Source organism: Ursus maritimus, unplaced genomic scaffold (assembly GCF_017311325.1).
Source record: "Ursus maritimus isolate PB19 unplaced genomic scaffold, ASM1731132v1 scaffold_20, whole genome shotgun sequence".
NCBI lineage: Eukaryota > Metazoa > Chordata > Mammalia > Carnivora > Ursidae > Ursus > Ursus maritimus.
The window spans coordinates 53,022,792-53,043,387 of record NW_024424453.1 but is presented as its reverse complement, the minus strand read 5'-3'; the positions used below and the strand labels follow the sequence as shown (position 1 = coordinate 53,043,387).

General features: G+C 40.5%; 1 protein-coding gene across 3 annotated transcripts in view; it reads left to right on the top strand.

Annotated features, from left to right (window-relative positions):
* The window catches only part of ARPP21 (cAMP regulated phosphoprotein 21), a 152,568-nt gene extending 135,838 nt beyond the window's left edge, over positions 1 to 16,730 (top strand). For all 3 annotated transcript variants that reach the window (XM_040636987.1, XM_008710446.2, XM_040636986.1), the window contains 2 exons: positions 14,587 to 14,735; positions 15,923 to 16,730. In XM_040636987.1, the coding sequence (XP_040492921.1) occupies positions 14,587 to 14,735; positions 15,923 to 16,180 (407 nt within the window). In that variant the 3' untranslated portion in view covers positions 16,181 to 16,730. The remainder of the gene's footprint in view (positions 1 to 14,586; positions 14,736 to 15,922) is intronic.
* The last annotated feature ends 3,866 nt before the right edge of the window (positions 16,731 to 20,596 follow it).

Sequence of the window (20,596 nt, the reverse complement as noted above, 5' to 3'; positions counted from 1 at the left end):
TGAAGACTGCATCTCTCAGATTCCTTTGGCCTGGGGCTTCCAGGTGGGTTCTGGTAATAGAAGGCATCAGCAGCAAGAGAGCAGAGAGGGCTGAGAGAGAGAGAGAGAGAGATCAGCCACTCCCTGCCTGCCTGGGGATGTGGGATGCATCTGGTTCTCCAGATGGCCCCTCCAGCTCTTAAGGCTCCTCCCCTAAGACCTTCAGGCTGAAGAGTGAAAACAGTGCCCCCTCTGTTGTTAGGCTCTGGGTTCCTCCCTCACTCGTTGGTCCCTTAACTTGCCTACTCATTTGGCACCACTGTCTTTATTAAAGTCTCCTCAGATGGATCATTTGAGTGGAATTCTGCTGCCTGCCAGGCCACTGAGGTGGGGAGTGTGGGGAGAGAAAGCTTCAGTCCATTGCTTCAGGGTTACGTGGCCCTAACCCATCTACTCAATTCCTTGTGCTTCATTTCATCCTCTATAAAATGAGAATAATAATTGTACGCACTTATAAGTGCTTAGCTCAGTGAATACAGAAAGGTGCATCCCTAAGTATTACTACCATCTTGATGAGGTGAGGAGAATGCTTGCTTTTCCCGAGTTGAGTTAGTGCAAGGGTAGATTATACTAATCCATGATATAACCTCCTGGGAGTGTTGCCTGTTGGTAAATAACTGCTAATATCTGTATCTAAACATCGGGATACAGTTGGGCTGGTCAGTTTCAAAAGAGATGCTTTGATTCTGGTTTTTGCAACTCGTAAGTTCCCTGAATCTCCAAAACTCTTATTTTGTGTCTCCCTAAGGCCCTACTGTGTGTTATCTTGGAAAAGTCTGTTGGTAGCTATTGCAGACAAGCTAGCCGAGCTTCAGGTCAGGTACAGGAGATGTTTTCTCCAAGCTCTTAGTAATATGATAACAGCGGTAGAGTTTTCACATGTGTGGAAAGGAAACAGCATTCTCATTCAATTATGAAACACATATGGATTATTTCCCAATCTGACACAGCACAATTCCTTAGTGTGAACATTTAGGAAATAAAAACATTCCAAGCAGTCCAGTCTGTCCTGCTTGGAGGAAGCATTATAGCTTGTATGCTTATGCAGTGACTAACAGGAAAATGAGATTTAGTCCCCGGTTTATAAGAAATTCTGTCTGTGATCCTGTGTGAGTGATTTCTTTAGCCTCACCACCCAGAGCTGGTTGGACCAGGTAATTCCAGATCCAGGGTCCACAGTCAAGCTGAATGCCCAACAGGCTTAGTGGGTGCCAACAAGAGAATTAGAAAAACAAGGAAAATTAGCTTGAACTGTATCAGGGAAACTAAGTGAGGTCTAGGATTCTTGTTTGCTTTTCTTTTAGGACAAAGGAAGGCTGAGGCACAGCCAAAGGCGCATAACCATTGGTTAGCAAACTCAGTTACAGCCTAAGAAATAGGAGGCTACAGACATCTCGTTTGGTTTCCCAGATGCGTCACCAAATGCTAACAGATAGATTTGAGAATGACAAACATAATCCGTTTCAGATGCATTTTTCCTTCTCTTCTCCACTCCCTTTGTCAGCTCCTTTCCAGATTTCCTCCTCTTTTCCTTCTCTGGACCTATCTGTGCCTCCATCTCAATAGCAAGAGGTGAATTTAGAAAATAGTGCTATGCCCTCTTGATTTGCCATTAGAAGGAACTTCTTTGTTCCAGAGGCAAAGGGTGTAAGAGAAAGTAGTTGACATCTCGTCAGCTTTTTAAGGAAATTCTGCTGTGGAGTTGACAAATCCTTTGCCTCCTGCCAATCCTTGTGCTTGGGCAGGGTTTGGAGCTCTCTCTTTTGCGTACGTCAATTCTTCTTCATTCTTTTCTTTCAAATTTTTGTTTGTTTCCTTCTTTTCTATTATGTCACATCGAGGGATTCTTGTAGGGTGAGTGTAGTATGGGCAGTTTCTTCATCAGCACTGCCAATAAATCTTCTTGAAGTGCCGAACGGCGAATACTGGGCGAGGCAGAAATGCTCAATACAGACATTCTCTTCTTGAGGATCGTAATCTCCCTGGGAAGCAGGACCTAAGTAAGTAATACAATATAATCCAAGTCCACACAGGATGGAAAGTGCACAGAGCGGGGGAAGGGAGTCACACATGCTGGTCATTGCCAGGTGCTCACTTACGGGGGTGTACTTTCGTCCACCCTAACACCCACTGTAAGGACGATTGTCCCCATTTTATAGATGTAAGGAAATGAAGTCAAGAGGAGAGATGGCTTCCCACAGGGTGCGATTTGCCAGATCCCATCATTCACTCTATAAAGGGAAAAATAATCAGTGCACTAAACAATAGGAATTCAAGGGAAAGTTATTTTTTGAGAGCCCAGGCCCAGCAGTGGTTCTCAAAGTGTGGTCCCCAGAGCAGCAGTATTTGCATCACCCGAGAACTTGTCAGAAATGCAAATTCTCAAGCCCCAACCCAAACCTACTGAACTAGAGACCAGTGATTTATGTTTTAGCTGGCCCTCCATGTTGTTCAGAGACAGGCTAACAGTGAGAAGTGTGGACCCAGGGAAGAGTTCCAGCTGGGTGGGGAAGCAGGCAATCAGAAATGGAGACAGGATGATGAGGCAGGATTGAGTGAAACAGTGAGAACCCAGGCTCTGAGATGCCAGCATGCCAACCTTGCTGGGTAAGGATGGGCCTTGTATAGCACTTTCTCAGAGGTACTTCTGGTGTCCTGCCAAGGATTAAACCTGAGGCCTTTGCTGGCTCTGTTAGACCCAGTGTGTTTACATCATCTCATTGGACTGAAGAGAGCAGTGGTGCATTTGACCCAGAGAGCTCCCTCTGCCTAAGGTTTGGAGAGCCGGCTGTGCCACATGGGGGGTTCCTCTAAGGCCTGGCAGGGAACCTAAGGCAAGAAAGGTTGTGACTTTTTTAAAATGCTCATGCTCCATTTGGGTGCTTATAAAGCATTTAACCATATGAAATGTGAATATCACCCTTGAATGCCTTGGGTTGAAGGGAAAAATTAACAAGTGAATGATCTGAATCATTTCTCTTTCTACCCTGGAGCAGGCCACTAAAAAAATGAAACTGCTCTGTCATGGGGGAGACAGCCTGCCCTAGAGGGATGATTGAAAGAGGATTCAGGACAGACCATTTGTCCTACAATTTCATTTTCACTTTAATTATTGCAAAATCGGATTAAGTGTTGACCATAGTCTCCAATTCCAGTCAGCTGGAAAGATAAGCCCATTTGTATTTGTGTGGACAAAGTTGAAGCCTTTTGATTGCTGTCTCAATCCAGATGAAAACAACACTTTTAAATAACAATCCCCTGCATGGTGAGATTAAAGATATTTCTTATTGCTGTTACCAAGGATTACCACAATTGACTATGTATATGAGCAGAAAGTGTCTCTTTATTGTTCCTCAGAGTTGTGACATCATCTGGTACCAGAAGCTTTATTTTGGGGTCATCGGTTGAACATTGATAAAGAGATGGAATATTAGGGAATCAGAAGTCATGTTCCTCAACTCTATCTGCAAAGAAACCAGTACAAAGGTTAATCTCCAAATTCTTCTTGGAAAACATCAGCTATAGGTAGAATGCAAAGATTTATATCAAACTCTGTGGGTGGGTTTTGTTTTGTTTTGTTTTGTTTTAGCTCTACATTACATAATCAATAATCAGTCAATCACTCTTGGTTTGTAATTAAATGTAAATAAATTGAATTTTTAACTTTTCTAGGCATTCTGAAGCTCAAGCCTGACTGATTATATCTACTTAGACCTTATGGAAAAATCAGAAGAAACTAGATCTTGGAAACATTAGCGCTTGGCATTTTTGCACATACGTTCAAAGAATTTGTGTCCAATGTGTAACAGAAAACGTCTCACTGATGCTTGTTTCAGCTTTGTGTTGATGGAAATTTCACTTGATTATCTACTTCAGTGGATAATATAGATCAGGTCATCACATCAGTGGATCCTGTTGATTGATTTTGAATGGAGAGTTTGTGGGACCATGGGCTTCTCATTCACGTCTAATCAAGGCTTCCTTCCTGCAATTCCATGTGAATCAAACACTAATCAGATTCATAAAATGAGTAAGGGCCTCTTTCCTTCAGATTATTGTCATAAGTTATCTAGGGTATCTTCTGTTGCCTTCAAAATTATGTTACAGCATTTTGTCATGTCTCCTCATAAGCTCTCTGAGCTGTCTTATGTCTTCAACCAATTTGGCAGAGAAGGAAGACCCAGGATATTTTCCTGCTGGGTCAAAGGAGGTGTATAATAGTGAGGAGGGGACATGGAAAGCTATCAGATGGGTGGGAAAGAAAATGCAGACTCTCTGTCACTCTCTGTCACTCAGGTCCCAGCCTTCTCGGTGTGTGTATCCCTTGATGTTTAATGTGCTATGAATCATGACAAGTTCATAGATTTTCTTATCCTCTCCCAGATTTTTAATCTTTTTCTCTTTACTTCATTTTCCAAAAGATAAAAACCCTTACATTCACCCCATGTTAAAACAGAAAAAACAAACCCGCAAAATCCTGTCCACCCGATGTCCCTCTCTAGCTCTTTGCTCTGTTCTCTACCCACAACTTGGTCTCACTGTCAGACTTCTCAGAGGAATCTCCTTTCTTCCTTTTCCTTCCTATTTGGCTACTTTGCCCATTACTGCCTTTGCATTTGTGAAGATCCCTAGCATATTTTTGAACCAAAGGTCTCATTTCTTCTCTTTCTCACCAATTCTATAGCTGCAGTCATTGGCGTATTTCTCTTTCTTGAAATACTACTCTCCCTTTTTTGCTGACACCATTCCCTTCTGGTTCTTCTAATTTCCCCATCATTCCTTGTTCTTCTATTCAGATGTTGCATTCTCTAGTATTTGAATAATATTGTTCCTTAAGCTCCCTCTTGTTTGTCTTCCCAGCCTGTACTCACTCATAAATATACGGCCTTCAAGAGTGACTATGGCCTGAAGAGTTTCAAATCTGTACCCCTAGGGCCCTCAAGCTGGCCTGAGCTCTAGACCTCTTTTGCTCATGTGTTCCCTGTTTGTCTCCATTTACTTGTCCCTCTTATATTTACTGCTAAGGCACTACAGTCAATTCCCCTAACCAAACCCGGATTTGAGATTGATACTTGGGTTTTTCCTTTCTATCACTTCTCCTTGCAGCTCCTAGATGCCAGTGTTTGATGGTTCACATGCTAAGTATTTCTCTGAGGTGTCCATTCACTCCACCCCTACCAATCCAATGCATGTCTTCCTTGTCTCTGACCTAGACGATTGCCATGCCTCCCAGGAGGAAATTCCCTACCTCCAGGTATGCAACGCCCAAGTGACTCCTAAAGAATCTTCATGAAATGGCCATCCATCATTTCTTTGTTAGGTTTATAAGCCTTACATGGCACCCTAATCTGTCAACATTAAGTTCCAGTTTTTTAAATGGTTGTCAAGACCCTAGGATTTGAACACAGCTCCCTCCCTCTCCCCTATACTGCCTCTCCTCATCTCTGACCTGCCGTCACCTCTACATACTTACAGTCCTTGAACATATGCCCCACATCTTTGGGCTTTTCACATGTTGCTCCGTATGTTTTACCTCTTTATCCTGATTATTCCCACTTCACCCCACCCCATTAGCAAACACCTACTCATCTTCTAGTACTCGGTTCAAAATGATCTCCTGGAAGCCTTCTTTCACTTGCTCCCCATTTTGTCACTCTCACCACAAGTAAATCTCCCTGTCAGTAATGCTAGAGTCTGAGACCTGCTTCCATCCTAGGGCCATCCTGGTGTACTGCAAGTTTCTGTTCGTGGCTGGTCTCCACCACTTGCCCAAGCTCTGTGAATGGCTCTTATAGTCATTCTTTTTTTTTTTTTTCTTATAGTCATTCTTATGCCAAATGTCAAAAAGCAAATAGTAAATGATATTTGAAAAGGTAGGATAAAAAAATGAAACTGAACTGAACCGAAAATTTCATTGCTTGACATTGAATTTGGGTCAGTGGTATGCCACTCTGCTCAGCTATCTCATCCTGGCTCACAAGAGCAACTGTTAAAAGTCAGGAATCTTTCCAGCTAATTGTTAAGGTGTTTGTAGCTTAAAATGGGTGGTGACGGAAATATTTACATCAGGGTAATCAGGGAGAACTACAAATCGGGGTTTTTGTTTTTCAGAGAGTGAGTTTTCCAGCAGATGACTGATATTCATGATGGTGGCACAGTCACCACTAAAACTCCTAGATGCCACTTTCTGACAATTCACATCCTATGTATCTCTCAGTATATGTCCCTTCCCTCAATTCCTACCTCTCCTGCTTTAGTTCAGGTCTTCATTGTCTCCACCCTAGATCAGTGCCATTGCCTCCCAGAAGACTGCCACTAGAACAATAGTATTGTTAAATGTCCCACTAGAATAAGGTTTGGATAAGAACCCTGCCAGTCTGGAATTGAAGAAAAGAAGATAATTATTTTTGGTGACTTGGAAAAAATAAAGTATAATGCTTCTTATATAAGGGGGGCACTTTTGATTCACCATTAGTTGCCTTGAACTAGTTTTTCTAGTTGTTGTGATGGGTAGATTTCTACAGACTGAATCTATGTTCACAGCACTTATTTTCAAAGTAGTCAGCCAGGGCCACGTTATAGGACATAGCCCTATGACCGTGATGGTCATTTGATCACAGTGATGTTAACCCCATGGCATTTGACCTCACGATTATCCTCTTTGAGCCAGCTGATCAACAGCAATTCATCAGTGAAGATACCCACCAGGAGGGATGATATTATGTAGACAGCGATTAGAGCCATTTCCAACCTTGACTTTGCCCACTCCTAGTCTGGGGAAAGAGGCCCTCACGTTGCCTTGGCAGAAGTTGGCTGTCGCCCAGCCTGGCTGTCTTATGGCAGACGTGCAGGGATGCAGGAGTACCACTTTATCTTCTAAGCCATGCAGGCTTGCAGCAGCCTCGTTAGGAAAGGAAAACGTTTGCGGGTCTTTTATGCAGCTTTTCTCCCTCTGGGTTGTTGAAGCTCTCTGGCTGTCAGCACAGCACTCTTGGCCGGGAGAGTTCAGAGAATGACTTCAATAATATGACAGCCTCTTCCATTTAAAATGGTATTCAGTGCAGCTTCTCTCGGAGGCGTTCATTCAAAGTCCGTGCATGATTCATTCCTCTAGTCATTCAACAATGTCTCTCATGTTTGCCCTGATTTAAAAAAAAAAAAGAGAGAGGAAGAAAACCAGCTTTGTAGTTGCGATAACATGGATCAGGATGGTATAATTGCAGTGAACAGGCCCCCGAGCCGTCAGTAATAGGCTGGTTCATCTGATGTGTACTGCCATTAGAAAATGACCCATGCGTGGATGTTCTCGGGGGACAGGAAAGAGGCTTTTAAGAATTACACTCTGTGCAGTATGAAAGCTAATGAGCAAAAGAACAAGTGTGAAGAAAAACTACTGCTTCAGGAAGCATACTTCCACTTAGAGCCTGTCACAGCCTTCCTCAAATTCATTAGGACGGACTGGTCTTTGCCAGGACGAATGCTGCATTACCTCTGCTCCCGCGCAGACTCCCCGCAGGGCATTCTGTATCATGTGCCTGCGAAATTAACACCACAGAATAATAAATGGCAAGGAAAAGAAGAGGATCGGTGCAGAAACAGTCAGCAAATAAGGTGGAGGCAGACATTTACACGAAGATGAAAGAAGTCATGATGGGCTTTAACGAGGAGGAAAAAAAAAAAGGCAGCATCTTACACTCCTCTGTTTGAAGTCTTAGGACCGTTTTGTGTTATTTTACTTCATATATAAGAACAGAAGAGTATCTGATTATGATTTCTAGACTGGGTATTTTTATCCCATATCTTAATTTTTTGACAGGTTTAGAGATTTAAAACAGTCTTCCAATCTAATCTATACTGCTCTTCTGTTTTAAAAGTCTTACTTGGAGTTTAGGTCACATCAATGGGGAGTGTGGCATAGAGGCAAGTGCTTCAAAAGGTGAACACCTTGCTTGTCAATGTGGAGCCCACTTGGCCGACACTGTCACACCTGGGATTTGTCACCTGGGTGTTGTATTAGAATAGGCTAGCATCAGCAAAGGCCAGACTCAGGTGTCTTCCTTAGTATCTGAGGACCCTCTGGTTGTGGGAGGCCTGAAGGTAAGATGTCGAGGTGACCTTCCACCTTATGTGAGGGTGGCTGATAGGCAAGGGGCATCGATTACCCCCAAATCCACCTCTCTAAAGCATAAGACTGTGGTTCCTTTTTCAGAAAACCATAGAGACACCATGCTGCTGCCTATCCAGGCTCCACTCAAGGCCACCTTGAACACCAAGGTGCTGTAGGTAGATGAAGCCAAAGAGGATTCCCTGTCTTAGACACAGTGGCCTAGTAACAAGTAAAACTTGGGAGGAAAGTCAGGGTATTTGCAGAATTAGAAAGTGTGACTGTTGTCTATAAACTCCCAAAGTACAGCAATCTCTGCGTGGCTTGGGGGATCTTGATTTCTCCAAGCCTTAGTCTGACATCTTGGATCATTTTGGAGAGTCTCTGTGTATCTCCTTTCTCTTGTCTATTTCTGTCTCTCAAAACGATTAATACTAGTTTTGTTTCCAAAGGCCAAGTGACTTTCCTAGGGGCAACCAGCTGCCTAAAACAGTCAAATGATTAATCTCATATTTAATGTAAGCATAAGTTTCTTTTACCTTATATTTTAAAATCATTTTTGAGAAAACAGTCCAGAGAAAATATACAGGTCTCCAAAGATTGTGAAAAGAGCCATTATTTAAAATGCTCCCAGTAATTGAAAACTATAGTATCGGTTTATTAGGAACTATGAAGTAAATGAAGGGGCTAGAGTCTGTTTGACTCACCCCAACCCTATTCCAACCCATCTGCCTGTCTAGTGTCCCTTAATCTGCGCAATAAGACTTTAAAACTGTTATTGAGTGGTATGAGTTGGTTTTGACAGGACAGACTTTGATTTTCTTTCTTTGATACTAACAAGATCTTCTTCAGCAAACTGTGGATCAAAAGTCTTGTCCTCTTAATTGTTTCAATTATTGAGAAACAATGAATGCAGTAAATGCCCATTGAGTACCTGCCACACTAAAGGAATTGTTAGGGTATGAGAACTAGAAGAATGTATACTAAATAGTACTCCAATATAGTGAGTCCAGGCAAGGTGGCTGATGTCAGAAAATCACAACTAATCACTACACCTCTCTGTCAGCTTTCTCTTTTGTAAAAGGAATTTAAGAATAGTGACTGTTTCCCAGGATTGTCATGATAAAATGTAAAAAAGCATTTAATTCACTGTTCGGATTAAACTAAATGATCAACAAAAATGGCTAGTTAGCTAGTTTATAATGGAAAAATCTTCAAAGAAGACGGAAGTGTAAAGGAATTGATAGGGAGGGAGCAGAGAAACAGAACTGGGAAGATACTGGAAAATGGCCCAGTGCACAAACTACAAAATTCAGCAAAGGGAGAGGCCAGTTCTGAATAAGCATTTTTCTTCATACTCTTCACCAACCATGCCACAGCTGAACTACTGTAATTCCATCTCAAAACTATGTACAAAGAGCAGAATTCAGATTCATAGACAGCTAGCATATTCCCTAGGAACTTAGAGAAATATTTGTATCTTGGTTCATCTAAGATAAGCAATTTTTGTATTAACAAATTATTAACTTTAATATTTGGAAAGACATTCCAGCTCGTTAAGACTATTTTACTTAATAAACAAACATGTAAATTACACCAACTTGGGGGGGTTGGGGGAGACAGTAAGCACTGGCTAGTTTCTCATTACTTTGTTCTAGAGATATTTGCTCTCTTAACTATTCATTCCCCCATCTTCACTGCTGTAACCAACAGCAGCTGAGACAACAAAAATCTGAAAATACAGTTTGTTCCTTTGTTATTTCATTCATTTCAAAATGTTGGATCTGCAACAAAGTATTCAAATACTGGCTAAAATAAGGTCAGTCACAATCATGCCAATTTATATTCTCTAATCAATTTACATTCTGATTTTTCATAATTGTGGTATATCAAGAGAAATGTTTCCTTGACAGAATATTAATGAATAATGCTCAAATTACAGAGTATTCAATAACTGTTGTATTTTAGTAGAAACACTATTACATTTTCAGATTGATAAGATCCAGACATTTTAAATCTTCTAACCCCTCAATCTTAGCAGAGTGCATTCTTTTATTTGCGAGGAGACATTTGTCCATTCCTAACCTTTTTACCTTCAGAAAACAAATGATGCACGTGACTTGAAAATTGAATTAATCTTGACTGAAAAAGAAATAAAAATAGCTAATGTCTTTATGATTTCCATAGCAAGCCTACAGGGCAGATACTGTTGCTGTTTCTGTTTTGTAAGATGCATTATATCTTGCTAATCCTCAATAAATATGAAAACCGATCATTTCACAGCTCAGAATTGACAAACGGGAACACATTTCTCATTTGAATAGACGAGATAAGCAGGTTGCCATCAGCTCTGCCCTCTCTGCCTTCGGGTGTGCTGTGTCCTGGGCAGACACTGTTAGTTCATTCTTAGGTCACTGCTATCACATTTCTTTTTGTCTATTTCTGGACCAGGGCTCAGGTTCACATTCCAAAAAGTCTCTTGTCTTAAGGACCATTCTGCTACCTACCGTAATGTAAAGAAATGAGCACCTCCAATTAAACCATTCCACGTGTAAATTTCTTGCCTGGGGAGAGAGTTGAGAAATGACTGGGATTCATGAATATAAAGTGAGCTTTCTTTTCATGTAAGTTTTCATTTTGAAATTGTAGAGCATTATTTGCTCCCCACAGAAATCTCTATGTGCCCTAAGTGTGTTTACTACAGGAACCCCAGTGCAGAGCTGGTAACTCGTTGCTCTGCATCACTGAGTATTTAGGTTCACAGGTCATGGGGCAGAAGAGGCCTGGGGAGGAATCCATGGCTGTGCACTGCAACAGTGCTCTCAGCAAAGATGCATCACACCCTCAGGTCTGCACCTGTACTGGGATGAGGCCACACAGCCGCCTTAGGCTTTTCCTCTCCTTGAATATTGTTTGACGTGTGCTTCCTCGTCCTATCAAGACATTCTGTTTCTGTATATCTAAACAGCTCTATTATCATAAGACTTATTTCCCTTCACCCCAGTTTTGGTTTAGAGCTAGTGTAATAAATAAATCTCTCACAGGCCACCTTAGCTTCGTTTTGAACATTTTGAAGATGACTCTGTGAGAGGATGGAAGGATTCAATAAGCAAATACATAAATAATCTCCAGGAGCAAGGCCACCGCACCTCTCGCTATTCCCCCTCCCCCCGGCACCGCTGCCTCCATGCCTCCCCTCTTTTTGTTCTCATCTTACTTATGTGTGTCCTGCAAAAGGTCCATTGAGACCAACGGGGCTTTCACTGTGACCAGAAATAAGTCAGAGTTTTAAAAGACATTCCTCACTTTTGTAACCTGTGCTTTGAATCTTCAGCCAGAAATAAGGCTCTATTATACTTACCATTACATAGACTATAAAGTGTGCTCACACATTCCCTATTCTTTGCTGTGGAATTAGATGATAGGGAAGAGTATTGGTGATAAATTTTCTACATTCCTACCAAGTTATTTTCTTACCTGTGTAACAGTTCTTGCTAGCATGAGTTTGTTATGGCTAGGAATAATGTCGTAATAAAATAGCAAAACAGCAACAGAATGTTTCAGGGCCAATAGATAAATGAATTAGAGTGGAAGATTTAGATAATGGAAATAATAGAAAACAATTGTTTGCAATGACAAGCATACCTCAGAGATGCTGTGGGTTCAGTTCCAGACCACTGCAATGAAGTGAATATCGCAATAATGTGAGTCAAATGAATTTTTTGGCTTTCTAGTGCATGTAAAAGTTATGTTTACACTATACTGTAATCTATTAAGTATAGCATAGAATCGAGTCTAAAAATGCAATGTGTGCGCCTTAATTAAAAAATATTTATTGATGGGGTGCCTGGGTGGCTCAGTTGGTTGAGCATCTGACTCTTGATCTCAGCTCAGGTCTCAATATGAGGGTCATGAGATCAAGGCCCGTGTTAGGCTCCATGCCCAATGTTAGGCTCCATGCTCAGCATGGAGCCTACTTTAAAAAATTATATATATATATAACTAAAATATGCTAGCCATCACATGACCTTTCCGTGACTTATAAACACTGATCACAGATCACCATAACAAACAAAATAATGAAAACATTTGAAATGCTGTAAGAATTACAAAATGTGACACAGAGACATGAAGTGAGCAAATGCCATTGGAAAAATGGTGCCAATAGACTCATTTGAAGCAGGGTTGCAGCAAACCTTCGATTTGTAAGAAATGCAGTATCTGCAAAGCATATTAAAGCAAAGCTCAATAAAACAAGGTATGTCCGCAATGTTAAAATAAATTTCTCCCAAGTGCCTCTCCATACGAGGTGTTCTGGGAGACAATGAGGACAGTGACATGGCCTTTGTTCCAATTTCTTGCTCCTGACTGGTGGGTTTTCCTTATCGTATAACCTGTAAACCTTCTAGGTATGCAGCCCCCTGAGCTGATGCTCTTAGTTTTACGTGGGCCTACAGAGCATGTCCAGGGAAGCCTTTGACTGTGTACCATGGGCACAAAGTAGATGGAGGGAAGATGGTCATTACTTTTAATTATATTCTTAATATGTGGTGTCCTCACAAGAAGTTAAAATAACTCAATAAGTTAAAACCACCATGGAACTGAAGTAAGATGACTAATGTGAGCACGAAACAATGAGAAATGTAAAGAAGATCAAAGGGTGATTTTCTAAATTCCACAATTGCCCCACCGAGTGGCAGGCACAGGTCCGGCCTCCCAGCTTGGCTTTTCCCCAGGCTTCCTCTCTTAGGTGTTCCAGACGGACTGCACCTTATTTCCATCTAGTTTGGCCAATGGAGCTGATCTCCCAACTCAGTGACTTTTTGCAAGCCATTGTCTCCACAGTATTTCTAAGATTAGTAAGGTCATTTTACATATGCCAAAAGATAGATAGCAAGATACTTTCCCCTGCAAAGACTACAATTTAATTTTACTGGTCCTCAATTTAAAGTTAAAACTCACATGCACTCAAAACACAGGTTCTTTATTAAGAATTGAGGGGCGCCTGGGTGGCTCAGTCAGCTAAGTGTCTGATTCTTGGTTTCTGATCAGGTCGTGATCTTGCGGTTGTGAGATTGAGCCCCATGTCGGGCTCTGTGCTCAGCGTAGTCGGCTTGAGATTCTCTCCCTCTCCCTCCTGCTCACGTTCTCTCTCTCAAATAAATAAAAATCATTAAAAAAAGAATGCATATTGATTAGGACTTTTTTTACCCTTTGTTTCAATTTTTAAAATCTGGTTGTAAAACATAGTGTATGTTAAAAAAAGCACAAAAAAACTAGAATTTTAGGGGCACCTGAGTGGCTTAGTCAGTTAAGCATCTGTGTTCGGCTCAGGTCATGATTGCAGGGCACTGGGATCGTGCTCTCTCTCTCTCTCTCTATCACTCTCTCTTGCTCAAATGAATAAATAAAATCTTTTTAAAAATCTAATATTTTAAAGATTTTCTTTCAGAGAATTGTATTAAGACAGCAGTTCTACTTTCTCTCAAGGAGTCAGCATGGTTAATAATATGAGCTGTGGAAGGGCTTTATTTTATATCATGAAGTAAATTTGTTTCATTTTTCTACCACATCACTTTCACCTAAATCATAAACTTCTTCCCAGAATTTATGAGAATAGTTTACTTCCTTTAAGAATGCCTTTTAAACCACTTGTGGTGGGGATTAAAATAATTACAAGTAAATTATGATCCATTAAAAAAAAAAAAAAGAGAGACCAGAAACCCAAGCAACTGACCCACTCAGAAGGACACAATGGATCAAATTTTTTAAGTGCTGTATTCTGTATTATCTGTTGTATGTACATGGTCTCTTATTAGAGTGCTTTACCAGAACGTTCTCCTGGGAGCTGGTGTTGAAACAGAATAAAAGCATGCCATATTTTTCTCTTGTTCCTGCCTTTTGTCTAAGGCAGTGGACATTGAATTAGTCAGGGTAGTGAATCATTTTATTCACTAAAGTGTGGAAAGTAGAAAGTTATTAGGCAGTTTGATGATCTCTGGGTGAAATGAGGTTGTGCAGAAAGGTGAGATAGTAAGAAAATTAGTCAATTTAATTAGAAAAAAATACTTGATAATTTGTGAATACTCCAAATGTCATTGAAACAATGCAAACAACAAATGTGAGAAGTGTAATTTATAGCTATTAAATGCCAATAGAGGTTACCATGTTTGTGCCATAAAAATATCTACCATTGTCACAACGTGCTCATTGGACCGTTCTACATAAGGCTGCAAATATCAGTGAATCTTTTGGCTTCCTACTCTTGTCCACTCTTAGAGAAAGGAACCACATTCTTAGGAAATAAGCATCTGAATAACACATTGCCGATAGGGAGATCGAGATGTCTGAAGGTTGTCTTGTAAACAAGTGTTCTTACCCCATGAAATATCACTTGTGCTCTTCCTGGCACAACCAGTTCAAAAGGTGTTTTTTCTTGGCAGGTTACCAGCCAGTCTTGTCTGGTCAACAGGGGTTCCAAGGCCTCATAGGAGTGCAGCAGCCGCCCCAGAGTCAGAGCGTGATGAGCAACCAACCAGGAGCTCCGGTGCAAAGCGTGATGGTCTCCTACCCAACGATGTCTTCTTATCAGGTGCACATCAGCAGCTTGGAAAATTGTGGTTTATAAAGTAGCACTGGCCAGAGTAGAGGCTGTGGGTATGTCCCATGTTGGGTGGTTAGCAGGGTGATGGGTGCTTTGCCCAGCCCCTGTTGATGGTTGACTTTGAATTAAGATTATAAGTAGACAATGGGACGGGTATGCTTCTCTAACTGCTGTGATTTTGAATGTCCTGCTAAATGTGGTTCTATATAAACTTCTATTCACTGAAGAAAAGTCTGCAGCTTATAGAGTTTTAGTCATGAAGACCTTTGGCTATTCCATTGTAATTTTGCTCATTGGGAGAAAGCCTTCATGACAAATTTCCACTCATTTTTGTACACAGCCTTCAAAATTGCATTTTACCACAATTTTAACTTAAAAGAGATTTTTAAATAGCATCTCGGATTTGCTCCAAGGGCATGGATAGGGCTTATACCAACCTCATTTTCTAGACTAAACCCATACTGGGTATTTAAAAAATGTCATGCATCGTTTTGTGATTTACATCCTGAGATACACTGGAAGTGGAAGTGAAGGGTTAGTGAAATGCTTTGACCGGTAAATTTAGCTGCACCTGCTACTTCTGACCCTAAAACAAAGAAACAAACAAAACAGAACAAAATAAAAATCCTATCCTCTGCCCTCCTACTCTGACAATCCTTACATTGCCGCAGTTTCTACCTCCAGTTCCACATTAGATGTTCTTTAAAGCTGTAGGTTGAGAGTGAGGCAGGTGCTTGGGACAAAAGCCCCTTTTTCTATATGGCTCCAGGCCACTTTGTGTACATGAAACCAGAATGGGAGTGTTGCTTTCCAAACCGAGGGAAAATCTGAGCAAGTAATTCAAACTGCAGTCCCCGGAGGGTAAGGAGAGAGAAAGGAAAGAAGAGTAGAACTGACACCTTCTGAGCCATCACCAGACGTGTCCCAGCACTGTATATCAGCCTTGCAATCTTTTCAGTGACACTTTGCATAAGTGTCCTTATGCAGAAGGTCTAGGCTATCAGAGAGGTTAAGTGACTTGCCCGAGGTGAAACAGCTGATAAAAGGTAACGCTGGGATAGGTGACGAGTTAGGTCTGATTCAAACACTTGAGTATTTTTCCTGACCCCACAGTAGCTCATGGGACAGGCAAACACAACCTTTTCACGAAGGGCTCTCTCTTGTGTTTTCTACAGGTGCCAATGACCCAGGGTTCTCAAGGACTGCCCCAGCAGTCATACCAACAGCCAATCATGCTACCTAACCAGGCAGGTCAAGGGTCACTCCCAGCCACTGGAATGCCTGTTTACTGTAATGTCACACCGCCGACCCCTCAGAACAACCTTAGGCTGATTGGTCCACACTGCCCCTCCAGCACTGTCCCCGTGATGTCGGCTAGCTGCAGGACAAACTGTGCAAGTATGAGCAACACCGGGTGGCAGGTCAAATTCTGAGTGCTCTGGCTGTGGTACGTTTCTTGCAATCTTACTCATGGCCTTTAAGGGAAGAGGAGCAAGGTGGGAGACTGGCTGAGGACTTAAGTATTCACTCAACACTCAAACGATTGCTGCTGGTATTCTGTAAAAAAACAAACACAAAAACAGAAACAAAAAACAAAGACTAATACATACATTAGCTGGTTAATGGTGCATATTTTCGTCATGTCTGCTAGGTATGCCTTTATAGCTTAGCTAGTGACATGAATTCATCAAGGTAAGATTTTCTCCTACCACTGAATACCACTGTGTAGATTATAATATCCCTAATTTGGATTATTAGTTTTGTACTTTGTGTTGAGTTTGTGATGCTAAAAGTATTTAAAAATTATATACTGAAATCACATTGTACCAAAGCTGTAATGGAAAAGCAAAGAATTGATGAATGGAAGGAATAATTTATATACACTATAAAGTTTTCTTTTTTAATGGATATATACTGTATTGTAGTGTTTAATCAGAATAAAACTATTTGACCTTATGGAGGAAGGTCATGTTTTTACCACCAGTTTGGTTCACTCTCTCTTCCAATATGTGTTTGCTTATGTGTCACTGTTATTCCCCTTGAACAGTATTTCATGAGTAATGCACGATAAAGATGTTCTAGATATTTGTAAATGAACTGGCATCACGTTGGGAGAGATGATAGGCAAACACAAAGCAACTGCAGTTTCTTGTCCTAATACTACAGGGGTCCTGGGAATAAGATGGCTTCCATTTCCAGCATTCATTGACTTCACATTTTTGAACTGTATATCTTGATTTTAGTTCTATGGGTATTGACTACATGTAGCTGTACTTCCCCAACTCGAAAACCTGAGTGACTTCTCATAGCAACCCTATACCAAACCCTGTTCTGTCTTCTTTGAAATTCCACCATCTACCTGAAAAACAAGATTTCTTCATTTAGAAGGAAATTGGAAGAGGCACGGTCTAATTCTATTGAATATATACATACAACGTAAAGCGCCACCAGTTTTGAGTCAATAACTCAAAGGTGCTAACTATCGTGGCAACTGAAAAGAAGGTAAAATACAACAATAATTTAGCCACAAAGACTCGGAACATTGGGGAAAAAAAAACATTTAGAAGAAGCCAATGCTGTCTAATCCTAAAATCTTTATCTAATCTCCTGTAGATTCTGCAGGTAAGACTGATTTATGACAACCTTTGAAAAATAATAACAGAACTCCAAATACCTGCTTTGGCCCTTCTGGGAGGTATTTAGTGGGGAAATATAACCCCATAGCTTCCACTTTGCTATCACAGTACAATGACTAATAGTTTTCTCTTCTATTCTCTCTGCCTAAAAACCATTATTACTGATGAGAGGGGTTTGGAGAGAATATCTGGATAATTTGCACTGTTCTTCATTCCCCATATTAGATCTTTCCATTTTCATGTTGCTTAGTTGGCGATAGCATGAAGCTACTAGTTAAAAACTCTACCTAGGATTACCGTTTCTTAATTGTATACTCTCATTTTCTTTTTCCTTTAAAAGGGAACTTTTACACATACTCTCATTAGCTTCATTCCTTGTGACATCTTTCCCATTGCCCCAAATCTCAGTCTTCTGAATTTTTCATTGTAAATAAGCTCTACCCATGAAAAAACGTTATAAAAAGAGGATGTTGCATTTTTTTTTTTATTGAGCCATTAAACCAATAGGTTGAGTAGCTATTAAACCAATAGCTGCTCTGAGAAGGAGCAATGTGTTTGCCCAATTAATACCTTCCCCTAAGGGAAGGAGGGGGCTGACCAATAGAGATTCACTTTAGAAATATAGTCTCCATTTAGCTCTCTCATGTTGGCAGTGATCCCAAACTCAAGGATCCAAATATGAGTCTGAATGTTTATCTTCTTTTCACAGAATTCTGAGAAATTTTTCTTCTCTTTAACGATTCCCAGCATGACTCGGCCTTCTTTATCTGAAACATACATCACGCTCGTGGTAAAAACAGGCCGTCTCTGTCTTAGACATTTGACTTTTCCTGCATAAAGCCCTTTGGATACTGTTTCAGGCTGAGTCTTCTCTACTTTCACTAAATGTTGGTACCCAACATTGTGTTAGTCCAAATCTTATGATGTGCTTACTCTCTTTTACATTATAGTATTTGAGATGGCTGTGCAGAGAGATGACTTTATCAGTGAAGCATTTTCAGGATTTAATTTATCATCAGAACATTCCGTTTTTTCATGTTGGCTAATAATTTTATCACAATCACATTTTGTAATTACATATTATTCAGTTCATAAGCTTATATAGAGAGACATGGATACATATATATGTAACTATATAGACACATAGATACAGTCATCCCTAATGATCCTCTGTGTGAGCCCAAATGAGAACAAGAGTGACTTATGCATTCATTTACTCGGCAAACTTTTATTGCATACTTGATTATATCCTAATTACGTGGCACCATTCCAAATGAGTACAAATAAATTTAAAACACTTAGATTTATTCTTGTAAGTTTTATCATACACTTAGTTATTCTGCGATAGTTGGAACTAAATGTTCTAACCAGGATGTAATGAATTTCAGCCATAATTATTTTATTGTTTTAATATAGTTTCGCGGGATGTGGGGTGGGATAGGAGAGCATGTTATATAACATTATGGAAATGGAATTATGTAATTAATTATAAGTATGGTTGGAAGATTTAAAATAAAGTTATAAATCATCATAACAAAAATAAATGGGGTTCACATAAGCCAGAGCAGCTTTGTAAGAGACATTTGAAGTGCGAGGGGAGAACTATGCAGCAGAAATGGCTTTGAAGTCTAACAAATGTACTTTCGGACTCGGTTTCCACTCTGGCCAGCAGCAAGAGTGTGGTGGGGTGTTTTCAATTCCCATGATCTACTCCCTGTATTCTGTGCACACAGGTCCCCACTGTTCACGCAGGCGCAGGCCCACCCCTCACCTCTACCCTGCCACTTGTCTTCGCAGGTGACTTGATCACTTACAGACCAGAAAGAAAGCATTATAAATATCTCACCCTAAGGGCAGAGTTAAAACACAGAGTTTGGGTTTTTTTCCCCAAGTAAGACCTTGGAACAGTCATTTCTAAAGTATTTTCCATGGTAGACACTTTCCTTGGGATTCATACAGTTGTTATCTGAAGAAGACTGTTCCAAGGATAATAATGGTTGGGAAACAAGGTTAATGAAGATTAAGCAAGCTTCTTTTCTGATTTCTGGAAACCTTTAATATATCACTTTAGATTGTGAGTTTCCAAACAGGCGGCATAAATTGCAGTTTCTCAAACTTAGTCGAGCACAATATCTTTTCTTCGCAGACTATATCAAAAGACTAATATTATGAGGAACATATATTTTAAAACATGACATTAGAGACTCCTAAAAAAAGAATACAAATATAGTTCTTTAATCTCTATAGAAACTACATCATACAGCAACATGTAATATCACAACCCTCCTTCTAACCGTGACATTTTTTGGTAACTACCCTAGTGTGTATGCTTTCCTACATGAGTATGTGAGCCTGAAAGGTAATGCCATATTGGCAATATTTCTGGGCTTTTTTAAAAAAAATTCTTAATGTTGAAAGAATTTATATGTAAAATTATTATAGTAATAGTCATATAGAGATATAGATGAAGCTACCTCTAATGATCCTGCACACCTCTCTACGAGTATAAAAGAGAACAAGAGTGATTTATGCATTTTTTTATTTAATCACCTTTATTGTGTACTCACTAATTTCCATACTTTGTGCCAGTCTCTGGGTCCCCTGCCTTTATGAAGGTTATGAATTTTCAGAAAACATTATACCAGTGTACAAATGACTAAAAGATATAGGAAATTAGCCATAGGCCTCATACAAAAAAGACACGTAAAAACAGGATTTTAGAGGAGCAGGTGGCTCCTGGCTGTGGTTTTATGAGGCTTTTGACCTTGGCCATGATGGTTAGATGGGATTTGGGCATGCAAACATGAGGAGAGAAGTCACAACCCCAGCCGAAAGAAACTCCTGAGAGCAAAAGAAAGAAACCCAGGAACCCATGGACATTCTCATTCAGGTTGGTTGAAGTGGGAGGTAGCTAGATAGAGGAAGAGGACAGGAGGAGTACTTCAAGGTTCGCGGTGGGCCTGATTGGCAGGACCTTAACAGCCAGGCAGAGTTAACAGGCCCCCAGGGACTTCTGAAGATTTTCGAATCAAAGGTGATATGATCCAGCCATAGTTCCTAAAGAGGCATGGGCCTTGAAAAGTAGGATGGGTTAGACCTGAAAAGGCTCTTCATTCAGAAGGTGGAGATGAACACGATTATAGTTAAGGTTTGCCATTGAACTACAGCCATCAGCAGCCTAGTTGGGAGAAGTCAGAAATGAGTCCTGGCTCT